Source organism: Pseudochaenichthys georgianus, chromosome 9 (assembly GCF_902827115.2).
Source record: "Pseudochaenichthys georgianus chromosome 9, fPseGeo1.2, whole genome shotgun sequence".
NCBI classification, from domain to species: Eukaryota; Metazoa; Chordata; class Actinopteri; order Perciformes; family Channichthyidae; genus Pseudochaenichthys; species Pseudochaenichthys georgianus.
In genome coordinates this window covers 34,031,748-34,049,486 of record NC_047511.1, presented here as the reverse complement: position 1 = coordinate 34,049,486, position 17,739 = coordinate 34,031,748, and the positions used below count along the sequence as shown (strand labels likewise).

General features: G+C 41.0%; 1 protein-coding gene across 5 annotated transcripts in view; it reads right to left on the bottom strand.

Moving 5' to 3' along the window:
- The window catches only part of mctp1a (multiple C2 domains, transmembrane 1a), a 141,377-nt gene that overhangs the window by 47,463 nt on the left and 76,175 nt on the right, over window positions 1-17,739 (bottom strand). For 3 of the 5 annotated variants that reach the window (XM_034091834.1, XM_034091836.1, XM_034091838.2), the window contains exons 6-12: window positions 16,839-16,877; window positions 13,903-14,067; window positions 13,454-13,584; window positions 12,355-12,541; window positions 6,098-6,191; window positions 1,012-1,114; window positions 196-298 (exon numbers count right to left, since the gene is read on the bottom strand). In XM_034091834.1, the coding sequence (XP_033947725.1) occupies window positions 196-298; window positions 1,012-1,114; window positions 6,098-6,191; window positions 12,355-12,541; window positions 13,454-13,584; window positions 13,903-14,067; window positions 16,839-16,877 (822 nt within the window). The remainder of the gene's footprint in view (window positions 1-195; window positions 299-1,011; window positions 1,115-6,097; window positions 6,192-12,354; window positions 12,542-13,453; window positions 13,585-13,902; window positions 14,068-16,838; window positions 16,878-17,739) is intronic. The other 2 variants (XM_034091835.1, XM_034091837.1) reach the window with 1 other exon arrangement.

Genomic DNA, 17,739 nt, shown 5'->3' with positions numbered 1-17,739 from the left:
TCTATTTTTCTCCATTTTGTCATCTCTTTTTTCTTTGTGAAATAATAACAGCCTCATCTTTAGAGTTGCAAAAATAACCCCTGCTTTTTATATCTTCAACTGTGTGTTTTCGTTCTTTCCGTTGCTCTATGTTCTCTATATTATCCCCAAAGGAAAAGACGTAGAAACACACACAGAAAGCTGCCTGTGACTCACATTTAGTAAAGGAATAGCCACTTTCCCCAGGAAGTCGGCACTTCTATCTCGGTCCTCGTCGTAAACAGTGACCTCAAGTACCGAGTGGATGTCCTTCACGTTACTGCGGCACACAGAAACATAACATCAATGACACATATGCTGAGATATGGGTTACAATCTGAACACTATGAAAGCTTCCTTAAATGATTAACACACATTTTTTATATATGCGTATCCTGTATTACATTTCCATAAATGTTTAAAAATCACTATTGACATGCATTATGGTATGTTGCACTACAGTACTGCAATAACTAAGGAGAAGTAGAGAGTGACATCTTTTTAAAAACTAGGCGATCAAGAAGAAAGCTGAAAATGAGGCTACATGTAAAAGAGGGGATGACTGAATTAACCTGTCCTGTGATTTCACAAGTTTCTACTTCATATAATTGTATCATACATGTAAGAAATGATGCAAAGTGAGATCGGCATCAACGTTTAATTATAGCTTGAGTGTAACTATATTTTTAAAATATTTTTGGAATATGTAATCATTTGACAAGCCTGTTTTTCATCTTATATTAATGTCTTCCTAGATGTTTTTATGAGAAAGGCTTTCCGCATTGTTAACTGTGATACATTTTTTTTTGAATGCTCAAATTTAACTGGATACATTTTTTTTTAAAACAAAAACAAAATTGTATTGCTGTGAGACTATTGCTTTGACTTTACCAGAGTTTATTACAAATATATATGTTTGATTTTATTTGATTTCATCACTGCAGTGACTTCAATGTGTGTGCGAGACATGTGAGTTTTGTAAAAGCTACTCACAAAGTGAAGACTTTGTTCCACTCTGGGTTGAGGTTTTTGTAGACAGTGTGTGTCTGCAGCCGATCGTTACTCAGCTCCACCACACAGAAAGGGTCACTCTTACCTTCAGAGCAAAAAAAACAAACATAAGAATGACCTTCGTGTTGAAAAGAGATACATACATTAAGAAGATTCTACGCTTTAGTTAGCTTCGAAAAACCTCTCAGTAATTCCAACAGCTTGTGTCTATCTCCAATCCCTCCAATACCCTGGACTTATCAGAGCTGTAATAATATGATTATTTCATGTTTAGCCCTGATGCCATATTATAAAACAGTATATCAGTGGAAAAGCTGTGAGCCATTTCTATCAAAACCCTGGGAACATGGACAACTAGAAGATAAGCTGCAGGACAACTATGCCCTGGGCAGTCACAAGGAGGGGGCGGGAGAGTCAGAAGAGAGAGATTTTGAATGGATGGTGCAGAGGACACAGACTGCGATGTGGCTCTGAAGGCCAGAGAAGTTCAAAGTAGAAGATAAAGAAAGCCGAGCAGGGGTGTGAGAAACATCGCTGCTCCATGATTAGTGAGTCCAAGCCAGCGGCAACGACGGAAGAAATGAATGAAAGCAAGAAGAACATTTGAGAATTAAATGATGAAACATTTTTTTCTTCCTCGTCATTTTGGCTTTGTTATATTGACAGCCTTGTAAATTGATCAAAACAGTACGAAAAGTATTTTGAATATATCCCTCGTGTTTATTATATGGAAATCACTGCTGCATGCAGTGTTATACACTGGCAGCAATACTAGTTTCATTAATATAACATAAGTGACATCTTATAGTAATAATAACAAAACATCATATATCCAAATGTAGATTTATTGTACAGAATAATTTCATTTTAAAACTCAAGGATCACATATTAAATCATTTGAGTGGCCTGTTGCTGCCAAACAGATTAAACTTTAGTACACTACGTGAGAACTTTTAAGACCCTCAGCTGTTATAAAACATTGATATGATATATGGTTCACTATAAATCATATTCATTAATGCTGATTTATTCCAACAAAACTTTCAATTCAGAATTTACTACAGTTATGTAACTGGGTAGAGAGAGACCGAGAGGAGAAATAAACATAATCACAGAGTTATGTCCTCCTCCTGAGAATAGCCTACTGTACTATATTAATCAAACCAGTAATGTCCTATATATTCTCCATTTGTTCACTAACATCTCACATCTCAATTTCTTTGTACGCAAAAAGGAGAGAGACCAGCTCTCCGCGCCTGCAAGCCCACCTCCCTTCGATTGCCTGAAAACGAACTAAAAACAACAAAACTCTTAATTCTGGCTTTGATCATTTTTTTTATTAAAACTGTTGGGAGCCGTTGCGCTGTTTGTTCAAGATTACCACTTGAAGAGACTGGGTCAGCAAGTAAAAAAAAAAACATGTCCCACACGTATTCCCGTAGAAAAAAGAGAGAGTATTTAAATATGATAAAGGAGAAATGTTGCATAATAGGACTCAATAAAGTTGGGATTGAGTTCAAAGCCCCCTGCCACATTTCAGCTTGTGCCTCCGTCTGTTTGAGTGTGTGAGTGTGCAACACGGGAACCGTGTGTGTGTGTGCGTGCGTGCGTGCGTGCGAGCGTGCGAGCGTGCGTGCGTCATTGATTGGTGTGATTTTCTTCAAATGTTGTGACAAGGGCAGGACATTTAGTGGGTGTGCAAAGTAAATGTCACCGTGATCAATGCTGAGCCGTAGGTGTTGCCTTTCATATCAGTTTGTGGGGCTTTATTGATGTGGAGTGTTTGAAGTGGATATTGACAGCTATGACTCCTACGATAGAAAACAACATATATTAAAATTGACAAAAGAAAATGGACTCAAGTAACTGCTTTTAAATGCATCTCCATGGACATATTTTATTATCAATATAAATTGTTATTGCTTTGGTATATATAAATGCCTCCCTGCCCCCTGTCACGGATACACCGAAATGTATTTTAAAATGATGCATTTTGGCTTTCTTTTAATGTTTATTACAAAAGTGAATATTTGAAATCCTCCTTAATCCTCCCGGAGCATCCATAGCATAAACGATTATGATGTTGTCCCCACAAATCAAGTCTGATTAAATTTAAATGCAATCATCTAAATTAGGAGATGGAAATTATTTCTGCAGAACCCGGTCCCTCCCCCATTTTCTCTCTAATATTCTGTTTTTAATGACATGGCAGGCTGTGTTGCCGCAGAGAGCCAGTTGTCATTGGTGATGAACTTTCACCTTATTGGCCGCCAGCACCAGAGGCGGCTGTCTTAACCAATTACACGCTCAGGTTTGAGCGCCACTCAGAGATCGCCCAGGTAATGTCCGAGCAAAGCTCCTCCCCCCTCTGGGTCCCGTCTCGGTGCCGCTGGCAGAGAGTTTGCAGCGAGCAGCGGGCTCAAACTAATTTCAGAGGCCCTGAGATAGGTGTGGAGGATGAACACAGTGCAGGGACGAGGGGGCGCTGTAATTGCCTCGCAGGAAGCTTAGAGTTAGTGAGGAGTTTGCGGCTGCAGAGGGAACGCTCTCATGCTCCTCCACAATCACAATGAATTATGATTTAGACTTTAAAATGTGAATCAATGGCATTTTTTCTAGCATTTACTCTACTTTTCATATAACTTTTAAAAGGCTAGACAAGATAAAGACAGTATTTCTTTGTGTGTCTAGTGCTACCGTGGAAAATATACACTTTGCTGGGAGATTTTGTGTTATTGTTGAGCGTAAAAAGAATGTCTACATTTCCTATGGTGTAGGTGCTGGAAGTGCATCTGTGTGTGTGTGTGTGTGTGTGTGTGTGTGTGTGTGTGGTGTGTGTGTGTGTGTGTGTGTGTGTGTGTGTGTGTGTGTGTGTGTGTGTGTGTGTGTGTGTGTGTGTGTGTGTGTGTGTGTGTGTGTGTGTGTGTGTGTGTGTGTGTGTGTGTGTGTGTGTGTGTGTGTGTGTGTGTGTGTGTGTGTGTGTGTGACTATTGAAATGTTCTAACTGTATAGCATCCACTCAGAGGGACAAGAGCTTGCAGACAAAAGGGATTGTTGGTTTTAGAGACTATTTTCAGTTATCCTACTCGGGCTGGAGAGGAGCTACTCCACAAAAACACTTCAATTAGAGAGAGAGATGGCTACAGAGAGAGGAGGAGGAGGGGAAGAGACGGGTGAGGAGACAGGCAGCGTGAATGGGAGAGAGATGGTGAACTCTTTCTCTCTCACTGACCTCCCTCTCTGTCTGTCTGTCCGTCTGTTTCTCTCTCACCTTGCTCCCGACCCTCTCTTGGTCTCGGCTGTTAAAATAGGGTGTTCATGTGGTGAGGGCTCTTATGTGGCTCTTACAGAGCTATTGTTTCTGCCAGTGACTCACAAACACACACACACACACACACACACACACACACACACACGCACACACACACACACACACACACACACACACACACACACACACACACACACACACACACACACACACACACACACACACGCACACACACACGCACACATGCACACACGCACACACAGCATCAGGCTCAAAACAGGAATAAGCCATCTAGAATAAATAAGCCATCTAGCCCTGTCATTTTTCTGTATCATTTCACCTAGTGTATCTATCTTTATAAGACTGGCTGAAAGAAAACGTTTTCTAAGGAACAAAATACTTCATACAGAATGTATGAATTCAAATAAGGTTAAACATTGGACTGTCTACATTTGAGATCTGTTTGGCTATAACACAAAAGTAACGTGTTAAACCCACATGCGAAACCAAGCCCATGTTTTGTCTTGCTTTTTGAAAATATACTGTATAAAGAGTCCCTTGTGGAAACATCTTTTTTTATTTTTTAACATGTGAAACCCAAGTATTCATTTGGCGACATATGGCAGGCACATACTTAAATATACGTATATATGTCAAAAATACAGTTCACATTTTCACATTTTAAGAAAAAACATAGGTAAACTTTGTCAGTCAAATGTTCAAAACATGTTGGTTGTGGATATTGAAATCTGAATTTTACACTTTTTCAAAATATTCAGTGTTTATACAGTATAGTTTCAATGAAACATTGTAGCCCTGGTTGACACTAAAGGATATGCTGCACTGTAACTGTGTAGCAAGCTTGTAGCGCTAATTTCAAATCACCACGGGCTGTAGAGGCTGCTCTGAAATCAATCATGTTTTCAATGAGCACGTCTAACCGCAAGAGACAAAGTGAAAGGCAAACAAACAGCCACTAGACATTATATTTCCAGTTTTCCTTTTTTTGTTTTTTTTGGGAAGGATCCATAAAGCTTAGACTGAATGATGAGCTCTACAACGAGGTCACGGAGCAAATTTCAGCTTGGAGTGAAATACAAGAGCCAGAGAACCATTAGCCCTGCACTCCGGCTGCTCCGGTCGCTCCACGCAATAACCCAAATCAACCAGCTCCACTCTGTATTGGCTAATGGGACTGTGGCTGTTTCAAATGGAGAGAAAACTCTAGCATCACTCTCTCTCTCACACACACACAGAGACACACACATTTCCTTCTCTCTCTACTAGATAATACAGAGTGAAAAACTAGGCCTGTCCACTGTAGACCTAATTAAAAGTAAGAATTAATGGAGAATGGAGGATTCAGAGAGAGCAAGCAGAGAAAGAGCGGGAGGAGGGAGGAGGAGGGGGAGAGATTTGTTGGTTCAAATATGTACTTTTTCTCTATTATTCAAATGAGCAGCCTGCATCTTTTCTAAAAATGCAGAGACAAATTTAGAGTCCTGCAAAAGTAGAGTTTATCTCTCTCTGAGGATCCTCGCAGAGCATCATCCCTTACACCAAAATTACACCCTGACTTTATCTTTTGCTAGATTTATGGCAGACCGCTGGTGGAGGAAAACATGCCACAGAAATTGTTCAATGTCTTAATGCGAAACTCAAGCCGAAGACAGAGGCCTTTTTTCACATTATCTTTAAGAGTATGACCACATGACAACGAATCCAAGAGTGAAACATGAAGAGACTAACTTTAAATAACAGAAGTGCAGAGGTCTGGACTTAAGGTCATTGTCTTACCTGTGACATCTGCTGCCATTAGTCCCTCAGCCCTGATGACCTTTACCTGCACCACACCGACATCTTTCAGGCTGTTGAATGACCTCCACAGGCTCTGAAACATCATAGGGACAGGGGTCAAAGATCAAAGAGGATGCCAAATTAGCATTGAAGAGAATGGCAGGTCAATAGCCTGACATTTCATTAAGATAGGAAAGGGTAGAATATGTCCTTTAACAGTCCTTATGTGGAAATGTAGAGCTGGCATTTATAGGCGAGTTTAACAGAGGACAAATGGCCAGATTTCAATTTCACTGAATAACTGTGCTTGCCTGTTTGAAATGTTCTCTAACTCTAAAAGTGACTGCTAATCCACGCAGTACACACATAGGGGTCATTGTGAACAACAGGCAAGTTTAACATGTTAAGTTGAACAAATTCACAGAAAATATTCAAACAGAATCTCTTCAGCGTTATGCACACCGTCAGTCTGGGTGCGGGCTGGTGTTTTCTTATCTAATCACTCCATGAATTTCTTTCTCAATGTGTGTAAGAAACAAGAGGTGTTGGGAGAGTGTGTGAATAGCAGCATTCGTATCAACAGAAGCAAGTGGAATATATGAAGTATAAAATAGTACATTTCTTACAACAGTCTGTACATGTGAACTATATAACAACATAGAAAAGTGAAGTAATGTGATATACATTGGTGCATACACAGTATAATGTGATATGATGTATTTGATATCTTAATAATGAGGCAAACACACACTGGCCCCACATACACACAGTGCAGTTTGAACTACATCCACACACAAAGGGGAAACACTAACGATAACAAACCAACTGTTAAACAAGAAGTCAAGCATTCAAGCTCACACACACACACACACACACACACACACACACACACACACACACACACACACACACACACACACACACACACACACACACACACACACACACACACACACACACACACACACACACACACACACACACACACACACACACACACACACACACACACCTCCTGATATTTTCTATACACATACACAGTCAAGAGATACTATACCGCCCTGGGATTGTTTGAAATGAGAAGGCAAGTACAAGGTTTAAATAACCAAGAGAAAAAACGATGACTGTAAATCCTAGTCTGTAAGTCTGTGGAATAAAGAGAAGCCTGTTGAGATCACGCTGGGCCATGAGGCATGTTTACACACTGACCGACACATGCACAATCAGAAACTCATGCTTTTGTTCGCACCCAAATACTCAGGTATAAACACATGCATACAAAACCTACACTGGGGCCAAATTGAGTAGCATGTCGGCGTGTCTTAAAAGCAAAGTGGAAATGCACTTCACTTCAATTTATTTCCCTCTCTCTGGCAATAACCCCTTCCATCCCCACAGGAGTAATTATAATTTAAATTTCAGAGTCAGGGCCAGGCTACAGACTTAATTCATTATTACCAACTCTGTCAGACTCTGCCTGTTTCCAGCGATATCATTGTCCAAAAGCTCTCTAAAGGAGATGAGAGGGGAGAGTGTGCGAAAGAAAGAGAGGGGGAAAAGAGAGAGAACGACATCAATACAGAGAGAGAGAGAGAGAGAGAGAGAGAGAGAGAGAGAGAGAGAGAGAGAGAGAGAGAGAGAGAGAGAAAGGGAGAGAGGGGAAAACTCTGGATTTTAGGGCACGATTTCTCTCGAGATACAGCTGCTTGTTGTGATTATTGGGGAGAGACACAGGGAGAAAGGGAGTCAAAGAGAGGGCGTGAGGGAGGTTACAGAGAGGGAGTCAGGGGCAAACTAATAGTAAGTGCCTTAGAGTTAAACATTAGTAACCTACCTACTGTAGGAGTGTGTAGAAGGTTTTATTAAACTTTACCAAAAGCTGTAATTGAATGTCCGGTCGAGTTCATTACAACCGTTACTTAAGATATATGATCTGATATTTAATTATACCAATTCATACTATTTCAGTGGTAGGATGTTTTATATTTTAAATTGTTTGATTTATATCAACCTTTTTGCCACCTTCAGACTGTACTTAGTTGAGGCAAAGTTATTTAATTACTGTCAAATTTTGTTAATTGACAAATCGAAGGATTTTAATGTTAAACCTTTCAGTAAATTATTAAAAAGCATTATATTTGTATTGTACAAAAATGACAATACTGTAGAATCATAAATTCAAACAATTGGTGGTTTCTGTAATGATAGACGGATACATAAAATGACACCGAGGCTGAATGAAGAAAAATTAGACCGAATTATTTCTTTAATGTATGGATGCAGACATATTTCCACCCCCCAATCCATCACCCACACCATACATCCCTTCCTCCTCCCTACAGGTTCCCTGAGGGGACATTTAGGTTTGAGCCTCGATCCACAAATGGTAGACAGAACATACCCATCCTCCACAACAATTCAAATCCCCGTCAGAGAGATAAACAGCAAAAGATGGAGAAAACGGACAGACAGACAGACAGGCAGAAAGAGAGTGAGATGAAGGGAGGCCATGACCGACCCCCATCCCCTCATTCACGTCCCTGCACCCCCCATCCGCACGCAGGTGCAATGACAGGGATAATGGGGAGATAAAAAGGAGGGATGAACAGAGGAGAGAAAAACGGAAGGACAGAGTTGGCTTTCATAAAACAAACCCCCGCTCTGCCTATGATTGACATCTTGTCACTGTGACATCTTCTTCCTGTCTCTGTCACACTCAACAGACACGCAAACACACAGATGAATCTTCCCGGCATAGGCGTATGATTCGCTGTCATCTTTGCATCGTGTCACCTTTCATCAGCTCTCCATATAACATTTCACACGCAGACGCGCACAAAGCGTCTGCCCAGCAGCCGCGCAGTTCAGAGGACATTTAATCAAATGCCTGTGAAATGCTCAAATGCTAACAACTTCCTCCCAATTCCCACCCCGTCTCATCAACCCTGAATCCCTGTCTGTCAACAATCTCTCTCAAAGTTTGCTCTCTGCCCATCCCACACTTCACAGCAGACCCTTATCTCACTTCCTGTCCAGGTTGTGTCCTTTCTCTTCACCTTAGAGCAGTGCACTGGAGTGGGTGGGAGAGGCATTGCTGGCGTGAGTGAGCATACATGTGGGTGGGTGGTGAAGTGCCACCACTTCAGCGGAGGTCGCCATGTCCTCATCCACCCTTCTTGTGGCTACCTCTGGCCCATTAAGAGCCATTAGTGTGTGTGCTCCTTTGCCATCATAATGCATAAATCTCTTTCTCTCCCTTTCCCTCTTTCCCTCTCTACTTCTGCGGAACAGTAATTAGGGATGAAGGAAAGGTTACGGTGAGAAATAGTACATCTAAGGCAGTTGTCACTAAGTGTATTGCACCGTGTTGCATATAGCAGGGCCGTCAGCTGCATTCAAAGTAGAAAATCATGTGTACTCTTTCACACGCATGCATGCGGTACTTCCAAGTGTACAGAGGCACTCACAAACCTGGCAGACATACACACATTCACACAAAGCCGTCACAATGCAGAACAGCTAGAATGAGAGAGACATTAATGAGCTCGGCGCTAGCATCAGATCCCAGCACTCAGGTGTCTATTATCGGCTTCCTTCAATGGCCACAGATTGGGATTAGGAAAAAACACCTGCCAGATACAACACAGTGACCTCACTGTGACCACTTGGCGTGTGCACATATGTTAGTGTGTGCATGTGTGAAAAGGACATTTGCAGGATTTAAAATCTGCAACGTCTTTAGGCTATTAAGGCACGTTTTAGGTGTTTCATTTTACAGTATCGAGTCTTTACAACACATTGATTTAAAGATGATCGGGGGGGCACACTGCTGAAGGCTGGCACAAGCAGGGGAATTCAATTGTTTTCTCTTCCTCATTTGTGAAGGTATCTGCTCTTCAAAGCTGCGATGATGACAGCATGGTACTTGTATTGCTCCGCCAAACCATCTTTTCATTAGATAGCTGATGCATGAAGGTACTGTTTTTGCATGGGTCTGTATGCCTGTTTGTGATTAGCAGCATTGGATGCTTTTGTGCAAGCTGGTGATGGAAAGCTGATTTCAAAGCTGATAATACCAGTCTGTTAAAATGTGCCCAAGCAAAATAACTTACACCTACACATGCACACGCACACACACACACACACACACACACACACACACACACACACACACACACACACACACACACACACACACACACACACACACACACACACACACACACACACACACACACACACACACACACACACACACACACACACACACACACACACACACACACACACACACACACACACACACCATGGGCAGATTAGTGGGCTTTGAGCTGCACTGTAACGTATTAGTGGTGGTACTTGGTCTTATCAGTGCTCTTTGATAAGGAACATCTTTATTAAATTCTCTAACTGAAAGACGGCCAGTCTGGGGAAAAGGAATATGTTAATAGGTAGAGACCATTCAAGTCTTCAAACCGACCTCCCTTTGCCCCTCCATCTAGAATCCCCCCTCTTCTTTCACCCTCTATCTCTTCATCCCTTCATCTAACGGGAGGGCCACAGTGGCAACAGACAAAGAGTGGAGGCTGCTGGGAGAGCGGGGCAGAGATGGGGAGAGCTGGGGAGAGAAGGAGGCAGGAAAAGAGGTAGGCGAATGAAGCAAAACGTCTCGCCTTCAGCCGAGCAGAAAAACGGGGTCTGCACGAGTTGTGAGAAAGGTGAAATAGCTTTTTCTTTTCATTTTACACGCCTTCCCTTCCCGGTGTAACCCTCATCCTTTACCTCTCGCCCCCTATTACACACACACACTCTCACAAACACACACACTTACACCCACGCTCCCCGCCCTCATTTTGTGGCTGTGAGGAGAGGCACAACGTGTTTATGACTCAGTCCTAGAGCTCCCCCCTCTGATATTGGGTGGTTGCTGCAGCGCGGAGCACAGTGGTCAACCTCTTGCGGCTAGCCAATAAGGCACCGCCACGGTTATGTAGGTCGTGGCACCCGTGTTCGGCCTGTGGAGCCTCGCCACTGGTGCCTATGCACACACTGAAAGACGCAAACACACACCAGCTGGGATGAATGGTTAACTGAAATCAAATCATTTTCTTTAATCTCACATGCAGACAGTTACCTACTGCTCTGTACGGTATGTGATCACGCAAAGTGTCCCTGCACAAAAAAGCACACTTAAAAGTGCTACTAATGGGTAAATGTGCTATAAGCTCTCCTAAATAATTAAATGAAATCATGATTTTGAAATAATCCTGTGATTTTTGTTTTGTTTCTAATTCCTAAAATAAACTAAATACACTCTTTGTCCTTCAGTGAACCAATTTTCTATATGTTATATTAAAAATATTGACTGAAAGCTAAATATGGCTGCTGCATTGAGTGATATCTGCTGATTCTGTTGATGTGCCGAGTAATGTCCCGCGTCAAGGCCGTCCGTGAATGAAACCTATTGAAAGTGTGTGTGAGCATGGGTGTGTGAGTGTCTCTTTGTAGCAAGGAGTGAAGATGACAGGGTGTGAAGGGTTAACTAGGCTAAGACAAAGACATAGGCTGAAACCATTGTGTGCCGAGTGGAGGGCCTCTGGGGCAGATGGGGCCTTTGGGCTCTTTTTCGCTTTCTCTCTCCAACACTTAGCTCAATTCAATGACAACTGGCTAACAAGCTATGATATTTTACACACACACAGTAATGATGATTAAAATCATGACGCAAATACCGCACAATACTAGTGGTGTGAATCATGGCAAAAGAAACAAACCAGCTATGTTAGCCTCCATCGTTTTTTTAGAAGCAGTAAGATCACATTTTTCAACCTCTTCCTTTCGTCCACTCCTCTGGCCTACACGGCTGCAGCTTGGTGGAGTTCCTCTTGATGAATAAGGGAGATTTTTCATCAAATTAAACCTGATGATAAATGTGTGAGTGAGTAATTGTTTGTCTTCCTCAGTGTCATTCATGACACAAAATAAAATACTTTTATTTATCTTTGAAACTTGGACTTTTGATTGTCACATAGCTGTCAATCAAAAGAAAAAGCCACACTTTCAGGTATACTATTGATCAATAAAACAAGGGGTTACTGCATGGAATTTGGTCAAGTTGTGTGGGCAGTTAATTATGAAGTAGGCGTACTGCTTTAATATTACCCCTAAAAAATGTGGGGGGCTTTGGCATACTGGCTTTTTTGTGATCGCACACACATACAAAACACAAGGCCACTCTTACAATAAAACTAACTCACATATCTCTGCATGATCTGATGTCTCTCGTTCGGGTCGTCCAGCATGTTGACAGACAGGTCTGAGATGGAAACGGCGGCGGAGGCAGTGAGTGTAACCAGCAGCACCAGAACACCTTCACCTTCCTCCAGCGGCAGCTCCAGCTTGTGTGTCTGTTCTTTACTGAGATGTGTCAGGTCTACGGTACACCTAAAGTGCACACAAATGCACATTGAAACAGATATAACTGTAGTTAGGGGGAAGCTGACAAAGCTACAACACAGGCTAAAAGTAACAGAGGACAATGAAGACTAAACCTAAGTCAAAGCCAATCTGGGGGCTTTTTGTAGCAAAAAGCACAGAAAAAGGTCTCCAATTTCCCTTTAGAAATAAGGCTTCTACTACTGTAGTTATCATCGTATAAAACGTAATATATTGCATGTGGCGCTGGAGTATAGCAACAGCCTAGTAACAGTATAAAGAGCGTCATGTGTGTACGATAAAATCAACTGCAGACAATGTAGCTGAAGCTGACACAATTAATACCTTTAAGTAGGCACTTGAGAGCATCTTCCCTTCACTGAATTGATTTCCTGGCATGCCCTTAATATATCTTCAGTGTATACCAAGGCAGGCAATAGCAATTACTGTCCTTGGGTCAAAGATTTCAAAGTAAAGGCTTTTTTTGAGTGCCTTCATGCTGCTGTTCTCATGGATGTTAAATAGGAGGTAATAAATAAGTACATTCGCACAATTATCAGACATGTCCATTTGATATTAAATGATTTGACATACAGAAAAAGGTTGTAAAATGACAATAAGACCTAACATGTGTGGTTAGGTAGAACCTTAAAACAATGAATGATTTTAATAAGCTGTGACTGGCTACTTCTGTTTTAGCTACTTGGTAAAAGACTGATCAGAATCAGAATCAGAAACAGGTTTATTACCAGGTAGATTGACACGTACGAGGAATTTGACTTAGTGTTGTGGTGCATACATAAAAGTAAAACAAAAATTAAAACACAGATAGAAAACTATTTTAAGAAAACTATAATAACATTACAAAATATATTAAAATATAGCAGTATTGAAATAGAATTGGAATAAAGGCCACTGTACCTTCCCATGAAGTCATCCTTCTTGCCAGCGTCTTTGTCCCAGACCGTGATGTCCACGTAGCCTCCCTGTTCCTCATACAGGTGGAAGTCAAACTGCTCTCTCCACTGAGGGTTCAGCGTTTTGGGAATTGTCTGAGTTAAAAACAAAAGAAAATCCTTTGTTTGTCAATAACATGCTTCTACATCCATTTTTAACTAAGGTTAGATGTTTTTGTATTGAGCAATCTCTGTATAATCCCAACTAAATGAGTCTTCAATATGAAGTGTATAACTGAAGTGACCTCTCTCAGTGGTTCCTTTCTAAGTTGAATATTGAAATGAACGAAATCTTAGTATAAACATTTTCTTTTGTTATTTTGATCACGGGGGCACACATAACATAACGGTCTTATTCCGAATTATTTGGAGGTTACTGTCAAATTAAGTATTCTTAAACAAAAGTGTGTTTACCTTGGTCTTGTACTTCTGGTGCCCCATCCTGAATTTGATGTAAGGGTCACTGAGGCCGTTGGCGTCCATTGGCTGGAGGCTGCGGCCTTCGATTAGACTGATGCTGACTATCCCTTGCCACAGCTGGGATTTTCTGTGCACATCTGACAGGCGCATGCTCTGATACTGCAGTAGACACACACATTCACACACACATTTATTCATACATAAACAAGCATGTACACATATGCATTCATTAAACCCAAGATAGAAGTATGGCTTGTGTACACTTTGTCAACAGGAAAATAAGCAATCATAAAGACACCAAGACAACATAGAGAGGAGCAGGCAACACATACGAGAGAAGAATCAAACAGAAATGTGATCATTTCACCCGATTCATATTTATTTATACTATAAATTAAACATAGTATCCACCTATTTATACAAGTCTATTAAGCTGAAGCGGTTGGGAATGCTGAGGAATGGAATAATGCCCTCTCACCTCTCTGTGTTTACTGTGAATCTACTGCAGAAAGAACATGTTACAGTCTGCACAAGATAGTGTGTGTCATTATATCAGTCTTGCCTTTTTGTAAAAAAAAAATTATTTAATACAAAATAAAAAGGCGAGTGATTTGTAGGCTGTCTTATCCAAAACGTGCATATCACTGAGACTCTGCTCCAGTATAACTCGCTTTTTTTATTCCATCATGGCGATACTGTAAGTTGACAACACTGCACATTCAGATTGATGATTCTCCATATTATAAGTCTGTTTTTCTCCAACAGTTTTCCCAGCACTAACACTAACACTAACAGGCCTATTTAACCTCTCTTTGAATCATGTCAGTATCCTTCACTAAAACAAAGAGCAGGGTATTTATTTGTCAAACAAATACACCCCTCTCTCTCTCTCTCGCTTTCTCTCTTATGCCTTTCACTCTCCTCCTTCCTCGTTAGGAAGAATTTATTAGCATAGCTTTTGTTTTGCGGATGAATTTCATTAAACTCTGAACAAACCCTGCCTCGCAAGCGCAGGCCTTTGATCTGGAGACGAAGCCTCTTAATTTCCATTCTCCAGACATTAAACAATGCAAATGGCTCCCTGCAATAGAGCCAACCTCCCATACTGCAACTCCCACATCTTTCATTTCTCCTGTTCACTTGCTGCTAACACACTGTATGCTAATGATAAGAGGTCACCGTTATGTCCTACTTGAGCAAAATCCTAATTGTTTCCTTGTTTTGTTGCTACATATTACTTCTAACAGAAAACCACAGGCTATTTGGTTTGGGAATCCACATCCTTCTGCCAGAGCACAGTAGGAGATAGATCGTGCATAGAGATGTTCAGAGGCTGAAAGTCTTATAAGAGATAGTTGCACTCTTAAGTTTAAGAACTAATATAACCTGGAACACAACTTCTTTCAACCCGTTGGAAGAATAAACAACGTTTGAAGTACAAAAATAAGCATTTTTCCAAGTGATAGAGGAGAGACCTGGTTTAATATGCATCTGACTCATAATCATTATCTCAAACTAGATATTGAATAGTATCTTCTGCTGTTGGTTCAACACTCATTGATGGTTCATTAGAAGAGGTGGTTATGTAAAAATAACTGTACTTGTATGCAGTGGAGCATGGAGGCAGGGAGGCACTCAGGAGCAGCGCCTTTTTGGTGGGGTAGCACAGTTTAGCTACTAAGTTAGTGTTTGAGCTAAATCCAGAGTCACAGGCGGGGTGGGCTTCAAAAGGAAGCACGGTGCAGCAGGACGTCTGCCCAGCTTTGGATAACTCACTTCAAATGTGTATCCGTGTCTCTTGGTAGGATATTACACTTTGTAATACTTTTAGTGCGATTTAAGGGATCGACTATGACTGAAGCTTGCAAGATTCAACGGTTCCCTTCTCAGTGATGATTTTAAACCAAAACAGGAATAGATAAGAAAATACCTCAGTAAAAGTGACACAAGGACCAACAAAGCTGGGAACAAATTCAGGAAAATGCTCCCAAAACTGTAAAACCAAAAGTGTTTCATGCATGAGCCAAATAAGCGCAACTTTGAACATCATGCTTTCTGTTCAACCCGACAGCCAACGAGAAATACAAACGAAATGTACCATGAAGGTAGCAGTTTTATGTATTGCAAGATGAGAACTCAAAATAATGTCAAACAGAAACATTTCCACTTGATGCAAATGGGTCTAAGTATGTCCTATAACCAGTCCATACAGTCAGCCGTCAGCAAACTGTCTCATTCCACAGTTTGATTTGCTGTACAGGAATCCTTTGAAATCCATTATAACAAATCAATTGCTTTATTTACTCACACAGCAGCTGCAATACACTGTGCGGATCAAAGGTGGAAGGCGCAAACATATAGAACTGCATTATTTAAAAGCTTAAAAGGACATAGTTTAGTATAGATGATGTTACAACAAAATAATATACATTGACTTCACTGTAAATGACTCCAGACATATTGTCACTGTTCTCAATTGAAAGACTAAATATGTAAACATAACCAGGAGGTGAAACATCACGTATAAAAACAGTACTTAGTGTAGTGCATTACTTCGGTGTGTATTTGTATGAATTATAACTTGCCTTAACAGATCTAAATGCAGTTCATCTTTAGGCTTAATCAATTGCTTTCCAAAATATATTATTTACATCCCCTCAGGTGATGTAAACAGTGCGTGGTATTTTGCAGCTTGTGGGAAATAAGCAAGTGATAATGAGAACTAAAGAACTGATGAAGGAAAAGAAACGGGTAGTACCACTGTGGAAGGAGAAAAACAAGGGAGGAAGGGAGAGGGCCACGGAGACTCCACCAATATACCAGGACACAAGTGAAGAGTGCAGGACAGGTGAGGTGCAGTGGGGGGTGGGGTGGTTACAGTACAGTTGGAAGTTGTGAGGGAGGGGGAGTTACATGCTGTTTTAATTTACCTTACTAGATCGTTTCCAGTTCCTTCTCAAAAGCATGGTCTGTAAATGAGACAAAGCTGTTACAGAGCGCCCCCCACTGTCTCCCCCTTACAGCTGCAGGGTCAGGGGTTAAAGGGCACTGGGTATATAAGGGTCAGATGTTAGCTGGCCTGGTGCAGGAGGGGGGTGTTTATAAAGAGACAAGGGTAGCTGTCATGCATGCAAGTTAAGTGAGCAATAAGAAGAACAATTGCTTGTCATGTTATGAAGTATACCCATATGCAAACATGCAGTTAAACACATGCATATTAAGCTGCCGTTTGTGCCTCTCATACAGTGTACCCATCATTTTAATACTTGATCATTTGACAAATGTCATGACCATTCCTACACCCAAAGAAAGACGGGGACTCATAGCTGCTTCCTTGTTTGGTTTGCTCATTTTAGCCTGCTTTGCTTGGATCAAATTATAGAGAATCACCTTGAAAAACAGTTAAACATTGTACTTAACTACAGAAAATAATGTGTCTTCCCCCCACCAACCATAAGAACGAGGATTATGGACATGTCCTCATACAGGCAAGAGATTTTGTGAAAATGCGGCCAAATCTAATCTTAACTTTAAATGATTTCTGCGATGGATTTGGCCTATTTCTTCTTAATTGAGATAAATGCAATAATCAATACCACTACATGAGAGGACTACTCACATACGGTAATTTCCCTGAACACTCATGAACTTGATAACACACATGATATAATGAAGGTCACCTCATACAGCTGCTTGATAACTACAATCACCATATTATTATAACTTCAAATAAGGAGTAATTAAAAGTAAATTGTAGCTATGGGTAAACTTTTACCCTAGTAAACCAATAGATGGCAATAGAGAGTCATCCAGTGTGTACTAGTGTAGCCT